General features: G+C 40.9%; 1 protein-coding gene across 1 annotated transcript in view; it reads right to left on the bottom strand.

Moving 5' to 3' along the window:
* LOC146705110 (plasma membrane calcium-transporting ATPase 1-like) overlaps positions 1-15,074 on the bottom strand; it is a 37,877-nt gene extending 22,803 nt beyond the window's left edge. Inside the window, exons 1-6 of the mRNA XM_085462697.1 lie at positions 14,879-15,074; positions 12,385-12,582; positions 2,970-3,227; positions 2,529-2,654; positions 1,797-1,967; positions 853-879 (exon numbers count right to left, since the gene is read on the bottom strand). Of these exons, the coding sequence (XP_085318823.1) occupies positions 853-879; positions 1,797-1,967; positions 2,529-2,654; positions 2,970-3,227; positions 12,385-12,582; positions 14,879-15,074 (976 nt within the window). The remainder of the gene's footprint in view (positions 1-852; positions 880-1,796; positions 1,968-2,528; positions 2,655-2,969; positions 3,228-12,384; positions 12,583-14,878) is intronic.
* Positions 15,075-15,450: the final 376 nt, after the last annotated feature.

Here is a 15,450-nt window from a genome sequence, read left to right as displayed (position 1 = left end):
GAACATTTCTTCTCCACTGTTTTGTCCTGTCTATTTAAAGACTGCTTTTTCTCCTCTCTTTCACCTCACACCCAACTGGTTGCAGCAGATGGCTACCTCTCCCAGAGTCTTCACCTTACAATACCAAGTACCTCGAGACAACTGTTGTGAATTGGACATGATGTACATAAAACTACACATCAACAATAGATGATAATTTTCCAAAGTCTAATATTCAAAGACTGCATGTGATTTCATTCAAAGAACTGTAGGAAAGGTAACCATGATTTTCAGCCTTACCTAAACAGCCTTAAGCAACCAAAACTAAGTGGATTCTTTAACTGATAAGTTAATACGGGATAATTGGAAAATATCAGATATCTGTATTTTTGTAATATAATTTAAGACTCATGCCCTAAAATATTTCTATCCACATCATCCTGTGAAATTTAAATATGGGACAGTACTCAGACCATGACTAATGATGATTCACAGGAGCACAGACTGGGAAAGGCCTCAAGTCTTTGACCCTCATAAATGTCATTGATGTCACACATTTGACCAAGAGAACTGGGTCCAGTCAAAGAGGATGAGGAACGAGCTGGTTTCTACGTGGCTCCTCAGTTTCCATTCTCCACAGAACACAGAAGCGCACAGCAGCACCCATACTGCCAAAACATATTAACTGTTAACATTATTGCTGACACATTCGGCATGGACAGATAGAGGTATGGATGCTCTGGAGTTCACTACCACAAGAAGTCGATGATCAAACCAGAGATAGCTTTAAAAACAAATTGAAGCTCTGCTGTTTAATACAACCTTCACATCAACTCATTCACACAGACAGTGATGGCATATTTGTTTGCCTACCTTTCTTGCCTTTGTCTTCTTTTTTGCCTGTAAAGAAGAAACATTTAATAGCCGTTAGTCATGCAGCACTCCTCTTTCTCCTCCTTCACTACATTCATAAATCTTTTCTATCCTTCCTCACAAAAAATATTCTTAAATTTGAGTTTATAAACCACTAAGTCTGCTGTGGCAAATGCAGGTATTGAGTCTCCAAAATGAGCAGGTTGTGTATAAATTTCGTTGGCTGGTTTTGTTACTAATCCCAAGGAATTGTTGCTCGGTATTCTCTTTTCAGCAGGTGAGCTGTAGTCTACATAATCCCCAATTTATACACCCACGTAGTTATTAAAGACCAAGGTGTTCTTAAATAAATTACTTAATCGATTAATCAATTAATCAAAAACCACATAATTCATTTATCACTGGCATGAATTTCATTTTCATCTTCCATTTCCACTTTATTTTTCAGGGACCATGTATGAACAGAAAAAATGAATCTTCTAAGAGAAAATATGCATTGTACCACGTTTAGCTACTAGCTAATTTCGATCTGCAGGCCATATATAAATTTTTGTGTAAATATGAGGAAGCAGCACAAATTGATGCAAATAAATTCATGGGAATGCAGGAAATTAACACTTTTTCTGTGAGAAGACCATGCATTGTTCTGCGTCTCTGCTGCTCTTATTAAAGCCATGCCTACACACATACATGACTAACCCACATACTCATACATAAAGAATGATTAATAAATTATTAAAACCTCCAAAGTCAACTGTTATCATTGTTAGGTGTTGATTGGTGTTAGCAGTTTTGCACACATAAACAAAGGAGTAGTACCTGAGCAGGAGAGGAATCTTTTGCTGTGGGTTTGAGCAATAACACTCCACATGTGGACAACATGTTTTAGATATAAGTAGAACCACACTGGCATGTCAAATAGGATTCAATTCTACTGAACTTACTTTTCTTCCCCTTTGAATCTTTCCTTTTGTGTTCCTCTTTTTTCTTGTCTTTCTTGTCCTCGTTGTCACCTTCATCACCAGCACCAAGCAGGGTGAAGATTATTCCACTCTGAGAGTTCACACCCACAGCAGTGACCACCATCTTGCCAGAGCCTTCCATCACATGGGTACCTGAGAAAGTGAAAATGAAATATTTCACCAAAAAAAAAAAAAAACACAAGTCACGTTGTATCTCGCTCTTTAAAATTAAGTGCATTTTTTAATGGCCTACGTGTCTAGATGGAGAGAGAAGATGATTTTATTAGCCAACTGGTACCCCATTATATAGCTCAATTGACTAGTAATCAACAATTAGACTGCATTTGAAATGTTATATCCATCAGCCTCTGTGGGCATATGAAGCCCAGTATGTACCACAGAGAATTCTGGTCTAGTTCGTTTGCTTTCAAATTGTAGTTTTTATTCACTATAAGGACTAAAATAATAATAATAATAATAATAATAATAATATTAATAATAATAATAATAATAATAATAATAGTTTGTTATATGTATTGGATTGAGGCTGTAAGAACAGATTTGATGTTCCCAATTTAGGTGAGAAAACGAGAGAGGGTAGTCAGAATTAAAATCATCTGGAAAATCATCAGCCGTAATCGTCTCCAACAATGACAGCACAGGTCACAATGGTCTTGGCTGTAATTTAATGTGAAATAGTGTAGAGTGATGCACCTGACAGCAGCATGGGGTCTTTGTCAAGGTTCTTCTTGACATGATCTGACTCTCCGGTTAGAGAACTCTCATCAATCTTCAGATCGTTGCCCTGAATCAGGACACCGTCAGCAGGGAGGAGGTCACCTGGAACACAAACACTCAGGTCATTATGTTACATCACTGTTATGTCATCTGCTTGCCACATGCAGTCATACAATGGTTAGTTATTATTTGAAAATAACCATTTAAAAAAACTAATAACGCTGTTGTTGGGTTTAAACCTTCGACCATCACAAAGACAACATGGGGATATTGTGTAGAAGGATACAATCATTTTTATATTTGACTGCAGAAGTCAAGATTTAATAGTATCAGCTGTTTATTTGTTAGTAATACCAAACTAAATGTCACCAAATGTTAGTAAAGTGAATTATTACACACATGATTTTGCTTCCTCACCATATTTGACTTGTGCAATGTCACCAACCACAATCTCGGACACTTTGATCTGGATCACCTGCCCCCCTCGAACCACCGTGAACTTCTGCTCCTGCTCGATGCGGTTCTGGAGGCCACGGAACTGCTTCTCTTTGCTCCAGTCATTGAAGGCCGTCACGAGCACCACACACACCACAGACAAGAGGATGGCAGCGCCTTCGATCCATCCAGCCTCTGCCTCGCTCTCATCATCCACGCCGCCAGCTGCACTGCCACAGTCTAAACAGAGACACATCAGCTAGAACTTTTATGAACATTTTTCAGTTTCAGTCTTACATGACCTTCTGTCTGTTAACAGTGCCTCACATGCCAGTTTCAAACACAAGTTGACGTTTACTCAACTGTTGGGTGCACCATGGTGAAATCGCAGAGTGCACAGTGAAAGTAGCCATAACAGAAATGCCAGGAAGGACCAGCACTTAACATTGTCTGGAGATGCATCGTAGGATGGACTTGTCAGGAGCTTTCAGGGTTTTATTAGAACTGAAGCTCAGAGCTAGTTTGGAGAAGCTGCAGCTTGTTAGATGAAGTTGATGTTAATTATTACAGCATTATTATTATTATTATAATTACAGTGACAATGACAGATGAACCAGGTATATCATTTGAAATGCATATGTGTGTTTGTCCCTCTGCACAATAAAGTCAAGCTGAGCTTTCATATACAATACAGGACATTTTATTAGGTATATCCACTGAACTGCTGATTAACGCAAATATTTAACCAAGCAGATTGGCAACAGCTCAATGACTTTAGCTGGATCTACTGTGATTTTCCCACACAACCATTTCTAGGGCTCACATAGAATGGAGAAAATTTCCAGACTCCTTAAAGCTGATAAAAAGGAAACTTTAACTGCCATAAATGTAAATTATGTCAGTTTGTTTAATTTATTGTGTTCATTTATGTTATTTATTTTCTTTATTTATTGTTCCTTTTGGGGTAGGAACTAAGGTTCATTCTGTGTTGCACACAGGCCTTTTTAAGTGACGTAAAGGGTAGTAAAAGGCATGTGCAAGAAGCTAAGTTAATAAGTTAACTAAGGCAGAAGAAGGAATAAATAAGCAGTTTAAAGTAAAAGAAAGCTGCAAAGAAGAAGAAATTGGGAATTATTTTTGTTAAGTTTTGTTCCTGAAGCGGACTCATTCCCTCACGGTTACGTGCAGCCAGCGAGGTACGTTAACTGTGTTTGTTTATCGCGTATTTGTTAACTTGGGTTTAAATGTTTATTTGTAATATTTATGTTGGTCATTCTGTACTTTTATGTAATAACAGTTTGACGGTGGATTTTATGGTGTTTCTGAGGAGAAGTGTGACAGAAGAATAAATCCATCTGTGAATGAAGAACCGTGGTGTCGTGTATTAACTGGAGGGAGTGATAGTCAAACTCGGACCTGCCCAGACTCGCCCTATCAGCGCAAATTCGATAGCTCATCAAGACGGGAACACAGATAAGCCACTGTTTAGGACACACAGGTTCATAAGGTTTTCATGAAGAAGTCTATAAGTCAGACTCTAAAGTTTTTGGTCTGAAAAGTAACACAAGAGTTGGAAACTAAAAGGAACTGTGTATAGCCTGGCAGCCACGCTGTTTCACGTATATGAATGTGCATTTACGTAAGAGATGTAAATTCATGTTCAGCTGAATAATTATAGTTGGCTCTGAAAGGGCAGAAGTAAACTTTGTACATTTTGACAGAAATTCAGTTTGTATTTATGGTTCAGTGTCTTTTAAGAACTCTGTTAAGTGTACTTCCTCTGTAATATTCTACATGTATGGGCTAATTTGAATGAGAGTGACTTCATTTAGTTAAGCTCATTCTTTCAGTATTCACAAATGTTGTTGCAGCTTGCTCTTCTGTGCTGCCTGTGTATGTCTGTGTCTAAATAATCAGAATGTCACATACAAGTAAAGAAGCTCAGGGTGCAGTAGCTGCTCCGGAAGAAGAGACTGAGTTAGAACAGACAGGTGAATCAAATATCGGGCAAAATATAGCACCACCTGAAGAGCCTCGTAGAAGTGAAAGAGCCCGAACATTAACAGAAAAAGGAAAAGAGTTTCAGAAAGAGCAAATCAAAGGGCTATTGCTTCGCTTTGACAGCAAATATGAACGATGGAAAGCTCTGATTAAGGTAGCTAAAAGATCTGTATTAAAACAGGATCCTAGTGACATCCTACAAGAACACATCACCAGTATTCAAAGGGAATTATCTGAGTTGAACATTGCTTATGATGATTACAGAAGAATTGATCAACCAGCCCATGACATGCGTCGCAAGATGGATAACTGCATCTCGATCACAAAGACTGTAGTACAAAATGCTCAATCTGAAATGCAGGGAACAGCGGAGGAGTTGATTTGGCCAGATAATAGTTCTGTATTCTCATCGTCAGCCTCCAGTGTTTCACTTCCTGCCTCTAATGGTTCTAAAGCTTCTTCTATTCACTCAAACGTATCTTCACTTAGAAGACAAGAAGCTGCTGCCGAGTATGCAGCTACACAGGCTGTACTGCAGATTATGGCTGAACAAGAGGGCCACGAAGAGAAACTGCAAAACCTTGAAGCTGAAGAGAGGTTGATCATTGCAGACCAAGAAGCAGCAGCATTAGCTCGTCGTCTTGAAGGAGAAAGGGAAGAAACTGAACGTAGGCTAGAAAGAGAGAAACAAGAGGCTGCTCTCTTAAAGAAACAGCAAGAAGAGAATGCTGCAAGAAGAAGGTCTGTAGAAAACCTAAAGAGAGAACTTGAGCGTTTGGAAAATTTGAAAAGGCTGAATGCAGCCAAAGCAAGGCTTCAAGTATATGATGAGAGTGAGCTCAGTCCAGCCCAAGGGAATGCTGCACAGAGCCTGGATCTACATAAGGTTATGCAGCCACTCAATCAGGTGAAGACTGAGGACCAGCACTCACAACCACCAAAGGATGCAGTGCTAACACATGTGCTCCACGATAGCACAGGAGAGCTCGTGAAGGTCTTAGCTGAGGCTATATCAGCAAATAGGCTACCCATTCCAGAGCCCACAGTTTTTAGTGGTGATCCACTCAAGTTTAATCATTGGAAGTCATCCTTCCAAACTCTTATTGAAAAGAAAAACATTCCAAGCTCGGAGAAAATATTCTTCCTCCAGAAATATGTTGGAGGAGCAGCTAGAGAGGCATTAGAAGGTTATTTTCTGATTGGTTCAGATACTGCATATGTTGCTGCATGGGAACTCCTCAATGAGCGATACGGCCAGCCTTTTATGATTGCCAAAGCCTGCCGAGACAAATTACATGCCTGGCCAAAGATAGCATCAAGAGAGAGCGCTGACTTAAGGAAATTTGTGGACTTTTTACGCAGTTGTGAATGTGCCATGGCTCACAATGAGAGTCTGCGTATTCTTGATGATGGCATTGAAAACCAAAAACTGACAGCCAAGTTGCCTGATTGGTTAAGCAGCAGATGGAACCGAAAAGCCACACAGTATCAGCTGGAGCATGGAAGGTTCCCAGATTTCAAGTATTTCGTAACTTTCCTGACTTTGGAGGCTAGTATTGCTTGTAACCCTGTTACATCTTACTATGCTTTGCGGCAAGGGGAGCCAGAAAGGACAAGATCTAAACCTCAGAATGTAGTGACCTCTAAGAACCAAGCAGCAAATGCAAGGATTTTTACAACTAACACCACTGAGAAGAGCATAAGCACATGTATGTTTTGTAAGAAAACAGGGCATGTCTTGCACAAGTGCCGTAGACTAACTGCAAGGCCAGTTGCTGACAGAGTGAAGTTCATACAAGGTGAGAAACTGTGCTTTGGCTGTTTGAGTCCTGGCCATCAATCCAAGCATTGCAGCAACCGGATGGTCTGCGACACCTGCTCAAAGCGCCACCCCACATGCTTACATGAGGGTCGCTCAAAGCAAAAGGAAAATGACGAGACAAGTTGCAGTAAAGAAAGAAAGCCACAATCGCCACAAGACACCACTCACGAAACCACATCCAATAGAGTTGTGCATGATGGTAACAGTGCTCAGACTTCAGCAATAGTTCCTGTTTATGCATCAATGCCAAGTGATTCAAACAAAGAAGTCCTTGTCTATGCTCTGTTAGATTCACAAAGTGATTCTTCATTCATTCTTGAAGAAGTGGTAGATGCTCTTGATGTTAATGCAGAGCCAGTCAAGTTGAAGCTGTCTACAATGTCTTCCAAGGAGACAATTGTACCATGCAAAAGACTCAAAGGTCTACAAATAAGAGGGTTATCTTCTTCTAAGAAGATCACAGTGCCAACGGTCTACACTCGTGAATTCATACCTGCCAATCGTACACACATTCCAACACCAGAGACTGCAAAGGCATGGCCTCATTTAGAGCATCTTGCGGAACACATTGCCCCGCCGAAGAAATGTGAAATCGGTCTTCTTATCGGGTATAACTGTCCACAAGCACTAATGCCTAGAGAAGTTGTATGTGGTGAGGACAACCAGCCCTTCGCACAGAAAACTGACGTAGGCTGGAGCATAGTGAGCTATGGTGATCCAGGTGAACACTACAGTGATGCAATAGGAGTAAGTCACCGCATCATTGTAAAGCAAGTGACCCCTGAACCCAAAGTAACAAGTAAGTTGAAGAGCGAAGTTCATTATGTTTGCAAAACAAGAATTAAGGAGATGACTGCTCCAGAAGACATACTTAAGGTGCTGGAATCTGACTTCAGTGAAAGGCTTGGAGAAGAGACAAATCTCTCGCAAGAAGATCTCCGGTTTTTGACTAAAATGAAAGAAGAAATTAAGCACAAAGAAGACGGACATCTTGAAATGCCTCTGCCTTTTAAACAGAGCAGGCCAGAGCTACCAAATAACAAGCCAAGTGCTGTTCAACGCCTCATGTGCTTGGAAAAGAAGCTCAAGAGAGACCAGAAATATCGGAGAGACTACATGAACTTCATGGAAGACATTATCAGTCGTGATGAAGCAGAAAAGGTCCCAGAAAAAGAGCTTGATAAACGATCAGCTTGGTATATTCCCCACCATGGCGTATACCACCCTCAAAAGCCAGAGAAACTGCGAGTGGTCTTTGATTGCTCGGCAAGATTTCAAGACATGTCATTGAATGACTACCTTCTTACAGGGCCAGAGCTCACAAACACCTTGGTGGGAGTTCTTTGTAGATTTCGAAAGGGCCCAGTCGCTATTATGTGTGATGTGGAACGAATGTTTCATCAATTCCATGTAAAGCCTGAAGACCAAGACTACTTGAGGTTCTTATGGTGGGAGAATGGTGATCTTGAGTCTCCGCCATCAGTTTTTCGGATGAAAGTCCATTTGTTTGGAGCAGCTTCCTCACCTGGCTGTGCCAATTTTGGACTTAAACATCTAGCCACAGAAGGTCAAGATCGATTTAACCAAAGCACTGTCAAGTTCATCCGAAGAAATTTTTATGTTGATGATGGACTGGTGAGTGTAAGGTCTGATGCTGAGGCAATCAAGCTGATCAAGGAAGCAAGAGAGCTTTGCAGCACAGGCAAGCTTAGACTACACAAGTTCATTTCCAACAGCAAGAAGGTATTGGAGTCAATACCAAAGGAAGAGTGTGCAGACAGTGTCAAAGAACTGGACATAGATTTAGGGGAGCCACTCCTAGAAAGAGCACTGGGCGTGCAATGGTGCGTATCCTCTGATGACTTTCAGTTCAGAGTAACTGTCAAGAAACACCCAATGACGAGAAGGGGAGTGCTATCCACAGTAGCTTCCATCTACGATCCTTTGGGTTTCGTAGCACCGTTTGTTTTGCGTGGGAAGTTGATCTTGCAACAGTTGAGTCGAGAGAAAGCTAGTTGGGATGAACCACTTTCAGAGGAGTGCAGATCACAGTGGCAGTCATGGTTACAAGATCTCCATAACTTGTGTCAAGTAAAGATTAAGAGGTGCTACATACCAGCAAGCTTCATAGATGTCAAGCAGTACGAGTTACATCACTTCTCAGATGCTAGCTTCACAGGTTATGGGGAGTGCACTTATCTAAGAGCAGTGGACTCTAATGGCAGCGTACACTGCTCACTTGTCATGGGGAAAGCACGTGTTGCCCCCACTAAGGTCACAACAGTTCCAAGGCTTGAGTTGTCTGCAGCAGTGGTTGCTGCGAAGATGGGTGCCATCTTAAAACATGAGCTCGAAATAGACAACCTTAAGGAATATTATTGGACTGATTCAAAGGTTGTTCTCGGGTACATTAATAATGATGCCAGACGCTTTCATGTTTTCGTGGCAAATAGGATCCAGAGAATCAAAGCCACCACAGATGTCAACCAGTGGTATCATGTGCAGTCCGAAGACAATCCGGCGGACCATGCTTCGAGAGGGTTATCGGCAGATCGGCTCGTTGCTTCAAATTGGTTCACTGGCCCAGACTTTCTGTGGGAAAGGGAGCTACCCACAAGAGATGCTAAGGTGGGAGAGGTTAGTGATACTGATCCAGAACTTCGAAGGGCTCAGGTGCTCAACACCAGCGCAAGGATAAATAGAACATTGTTGGACCGCCTGACTAAGTTTTCTGACTGGAAAAGAGTTGTTAAGGCTATTGCTTGTCTTAAACGTCATGCTAAGCAAGTTAAGGGTCTTAGTCCCAAACTCAATGGAAGTACAAGTGTTGAGGAAAGACAACAAGCTGAACTTTTCCTAATCAGATTGGTCCAAACAGAAGTATTCAGCAGTGAAATCAAGAATTTACAGCAATCCAAGGACGTAAAATCCAAAGACAAAGCAAACAAGCTATGCAAATTAAGTCCATTTTTGGATGAGCAGGGTGTGCTGAGAGTAGGCGGACGCTTAACAAGAAGTGATCTTCATACACATGTTAAACATCCTGCTATTCTGCCAAAAACAAGTCACGTGTCTTCTTTATTGATCAAGCATTATCATGAGAAAGTACAGCATCAAGGAAGAGGTATGACTGTAAATGAGTTGCGATCTAATGGGATATGGGTCATTGGATGCAGCAGTGCAGTTGCCTCACATATCTTTAAGTGCGTCACATGCAGAAAGTATAGAAGGAACACACAAGATCCAAAAATGGCAGACTTGCCAGAGGACAGAATGGAAATGACCCCTCCATTCACATATTGTGGCATGGATTGCTTTGGACCATTCTATGTGAGGGATGCAAGAAAGGAACTGAAGAAGTATGGTCTTCTCTTCACTTGTATGTGTTGCAGAGCTGTACATATCGAAATGCTTGATGACCTCAGTTCAGATGCCTTCATCAATGCATTGCGCGTATTCATTGCAATACGTGGGAATGTAAGGCAGTTGAGATGTGATCAAGGTACCAACTTTGTGGGTGCAAAAAGAGAGTTCATGGACTCAATGAAGAACTGGGATCATGAGCAGGTGAAGGAATATGGCTGTGAGTTTGTAATGAATCCCCCATCATCAAGCCATATGGGAGGAATTTGGGAGAGGCAAATAAGGACAATCAGAAGTGTTCTAACAGCAATTCTTGATCAGTCTGCTAAAAGACTTGACACCGCCTCACTTAGGACTTTTTTGTATGAAGTGATGGCTATTATAAATAGCAGACCGCTGACAACAGAGCACCTGAATGATCCAACAAGTCTTGAACCGCTCACACCAAATCACATTCTTCTGATGAAGTCTAACATCATATTGCCACCTCCGGGTCAGTTCGTGAGTCAAGATTTATACCTGCGTAAGAGATGGCGTCAGGTGCAGTTCTTGGCGAATGAGTTTTGGACAAGGTGGAGGAGGGAGTACCTTCTTAATCTCCAGCAAAGACAGATATGGCATGGGGATAAAAGGAACACCAATGTCAATGACATTGTTATTCTTCAAGAGGACAGTGCTCCGCGAAATCACTGGAGACTAGCAAGAGTCACGGAGGTGTACCCCAGCTCTGATGGAAGGGTCAGAAAGGTAAAGCTGTTGGTTAGTGACTCAACTTTGGACAAACAGGGAAAACGCACAACTAGGCCAGTTTATCTTGAAAGGCCAGTGCAAAAAATAGTACTACTTGTTGAAGCAGAATAAGCATGTGTTAAACTAAATGCTTATAACTTGAAGATGCAAATCTGTGAAGAAATCTCAAGTTGAGATTTGGTGGGAGTTTAACTGCCATAAATGTAAATTATGTCAGTTTGTTTAATTTATTGTGTTCATTTATGTTATTTATTTTCTTTATTTATTGTTCCTTTTGGGGTAGGAACTAAGGTTCATTCTGTGTTGCACACAGGCCTTTTTAAGTGACGTAAAGGGTAGTAAAAGGCATGTGCAAGAAGCTAAGTTAATAAGTTAACTAAGGCAGAAGAAGGAATAAATAAGCAGTTTAAAGTAAAAGAAAGCTGCAAAGAAGAAGAAATTGGGAATTATTTTTGTTAAGTTTTGTTCCTGAAGCGGACTCATTCCCTCACGGTTACGTGCAGCCAGCGAGGTACGTTAACTGTGTTTGTTTATCGCGTATTTGTTAACTTGGGTTTAAATGTTTATTTGTAATATTTATGTTGGTCATTCTGTACTTTTATGTAATAACAGTTTGACGGTGGATTTTATGGTGTTTCTGAGGAGAAGTGTGACAGAAGAATAAATCCATCTGTGAATGAAGAACCGTGGTGTCGTGTATTAACTGGAGGGAGTGATAGAAACAGTAACTCAAATAACTACCAAGGTACAACCAAAGGTATGCAGAGGAGCATCTGTTAATGCACAACACATTGAACCCTGAAGCAGATGTGCTACAGCTGCAGAAGATAATACAGCTGGGACTATATGTGCATACGCTCATCAAAGGTGGTCAAATAAAGACTGTAAAAAATATTTCCTGATCTAATGAGTCTCAGTTCCCGGTGAGACGTTCTGACGGTAGGGTCAGACTTTGCATAAATAATAGAAAGGGTATGTAATGGTGTGGGGGATATTTTCTTGGTACACTTTGGCACAAACAGAGTATCATTTAAAGCCCACAGCCTTCCTGAGACTCGCTGCTGATAATCTCCATCCCTTTATGCCCATTGTGTAGCCAACATCTGATAGCTGCTTCCAGCAGAGTAAAGAAGCATTTCACAACTCTGGGGAAAATGTGTGATGCCATCATGTCAATATAGACTGAAATCTTTGAGAATTGTTTCCAGGACCTTGTTGAATCTACTTCATGACAAATTACAGCCAAAATGGGAACTGGCCTAACACCAGTACCAGGAAGACTACTTTGCTGAAATGTTGGTGTGGAAACCAGTTCACCTTCATACAAGCTCATTACACTGATCACATGATGGACTCTAACTTTTCTAATGATCAGATATTGACCCGTCACAGCTCTACTACTAAAAATGTTGAGGCATACTCATAGACTAGTTTGCTTTTCAAGTAACGAAAACTACTCACTCTGTCTCTCAGCATCTGGTGGATGATAGAAAGAAAGGCCTAGTGAAATGATGGCTGCCACCTCCAGGATGATGAGTGTGACATCTTGCAGGGCTTCCCACACTAACTGCAAAAAGGTTTTTGGCTTCTTTGGAGGGATGATGTTAAGTCCAAACACCTCTTTCCTTCTGTCGATATCTTCCGATTTTCCATCTAAGCCTGCAGTAGGAGACACAAAGATAAAATGACTCCATATTCGTTCAGCTGAACATGGATCACACCTTCAACCTGACATGTATTTAGAACTAATTGATCTGTTTGCTGTCTGTTTTACGAGGGGTGAAACACAACTGTTAGTTCACAGTGTATTACTTGTTCAAATGTGTCATCAATATCACATTTTCAGATTGATCTTTTAAATGCACGCTCAAGATGAATTTGATCTAGGTAGCCAAAGATGTAATAAGGCAACACTGTGGCCTATGATGTGCTCGATGAGAATGCATCCAAAAATCAAATAAAAATAAAAAAACAACGATGAAATATACAGTGATGGTATTGCCTTGATGTCTTAAGAAAGTATCATAAACTGATACAGATTTGCATCTCCCTCTGGATCCAGAGCCTCAGCTAATGTATGTCGTGGAAGGAAATTTTCTTCCTTGGAGAAGCTATAGTCTCAGATGGCTCTTGTTCTAAATGTAACACATCGGTTATCACACTTGGTGTTTGTGTCTCTTCAGTAATATTGTGTTGTGCGGGAGCAAAGAGCAGAGCGGTTTCCCCTCTGTGGAGTAGAACAACATGTCAGGACACACTCCGATCCCCTAAGAGACACTGCAGCTGCTGCGTGGCTGCAGCTGGCTCCGTCAGTTGTAACTGGTTTTTAACCCAACATTTCTCTTCATGTTGTCTGAAAATGAAACACAGTGAGCAGAGTGCTGTGCATTCTCCGAATGTTTAGGTAAGTGGGATTACACTAAGAGTTTATGTCATCTGTCCCCAGCTGTCAATACAAAGAGAAATAAAGCAGCGGAATGGATTTTCCAGTCAATTCAACCTGCTGCTGACATTTTACTCTCAGCAGGAGTCGAAGCACTGAAAGTGTTTACCGAGCGCGTGGAAGACGGACAGACTGAATGAATTAATAATGGGGGGGAAATGTCAAAGGGCAGACGTATGAGACAAGCTCAGCAAAGACAAACCTAATGCGTTGTCTGTAGGTCACTATAAGACACCCTGTGTGGGTCAGTATTCAGATAAAGTTTAATAGGAAACCTTAAGTTAAAGTCCAACTTAGGCACAAAAAAGCAAAAGAAGCAGAGGCATTATAAACAAGAAACGCTGACTTGAGAGAAAGCTCCAGAGGAGACAAGCTTCTCATTTCAGAACAAAGTCAGCAAATATTTTGAGTAAATGAGCAGATTTGACTTGTGGGTGCTTTAAGAAAAGGAAAATAAAAGTGAAAGATAAAACTACTAAACACACCTGAACACTAACTAACTGGTAAAAGTGGACTGGCAAGGAGTGTGATTTTTCCAGTGAACAGTCTAATATACTTGTTCACAGAAGAAAGAAATTTCACGATTACATTAAGAAGAAAAAACACACATGTAAAATAGATTGTTGACATCCGATCCACAAATAAATAATTTGAGCTACCCTCACTGTGAGCAAGTAAACCAATCCCTGTTTAAGACACACTGTTATTTCCTCTTCTTCTTCTTGATGAGCCACATGTTTGATTTGGCAGAGATTTATTGCCAGATGCCCTTCCAGAGACATTTCTCCCCATTTGTCCGAGCTACACTGGAGTTGCCCTCACCTCCAACAACATACATTTATGGTTGGTTTACACAACTTGTGTATGTTTGTGTATGCATGTGTAGCTGTATATATCCACATGTGCTTGAGAGTCACCATCTACCAGGACCAAATTCCTTGTATGTGTCCGTGCATATACATGGCCAATAAACGTGATTCTGATTCTGATCTTTACAGCTACAGAAAAAATAGAAGAAAAAAACACTTTTATCCCCACTGCAACGAATCCTCTACTTGAATATTTTTGAACGCAATGTGCTTTTCTCTGCCCAGAAACTGACAGAGAGCAGAGCAACAGGAGCTGCAGGTCACAGATGACTTTGACCATCACACAGTCAACAGTCCCTGAAGACTAATGAACCTAGTATGTCCTCTGCTGTTTTAATGATGCCCACGCCGGGAGGGGAGGTCAGTGAGTCAGTAGTGAAGAGTTCTAAATTTATTCAAAATCATAACTTTGAGGTGTATGCAGAAGTTTGCACACCCTGTGCTTGCTTCACATTTAATGCACTGTTACTTTCCTTAAATGATTTTTTAAAAATGAAGCAAACTGAGTAGCCTGTGCAAATGTTTGAGCTCTTAATTTAATCTGAAGTTTAATCTTAGATTCACATCTGTGATACTGTGACGCTGCAACTAGGAGTCAGTTTTGTAGGGACACAAAGGAAATACAATTTCTGAACATATTTACCATCGACAGGTGACGTCCTCAGCCGGGCGCACAGTCCATTAACTTCACTATAAGATTCCTGGATTCTAGCAACTGCCTCCTCTCCTCTAAGTTCCATGAGGGAGCGCAGCTCCTGGACTGAGCAGCTGAACTCTGCATCGTGGTTGGCCTCGCCACGTCGGACATATTTGGACCCACTAAAAGAGTTGTTGGTCATTTTTCCTTTCTTGGGGACTCAGCAGAGGCCTTCTCAAATAGACTCAGTGGTAGGCCTGAGGTACCGATGTAGCCTGACAGGGACTCTGTGACTGTTGAGAGAAAGATAAGTCCTGATAACATCAGGATATACGCTGTACTGCAGAAAGAATAATACACTTATTACCACAAAAAAGATGGGATTGGACAGGACGGTGACATCTCTGGTATGATTTCTTGGAAAGTAAAGGTTTGCACATTCTACACATTGCATATGATGAATTTTAATTCGTATACTTCTTATGATTCTACATCTTCAGATTTGTTTTTTTATAAATAAATAATGTCAAAAAAAAGTACTTTTTGCAATCCCAAGCAGTTCATTTCAAAATATCATC

The sequence above is a fragment of the Copadichromis virginalis genome, linkage group LG7 (genome assembly GCF_057382275.1).
Source record: "Copadichromis virginalis isolate Kocher_CV1m ecotype Utaka linkage group LG7, C_Virginalis_male_GT1.1, whole genome shotgun sequence".
NCBI lineage: Eukaryota > Metazoa > Chordata > Actinopteri > Cichliformes > Cichlidae > Copadichromis > Copadichromis virginalis.
This window is presented reverse-complemented; position numbering and strand designations above follow the sequence as displayed.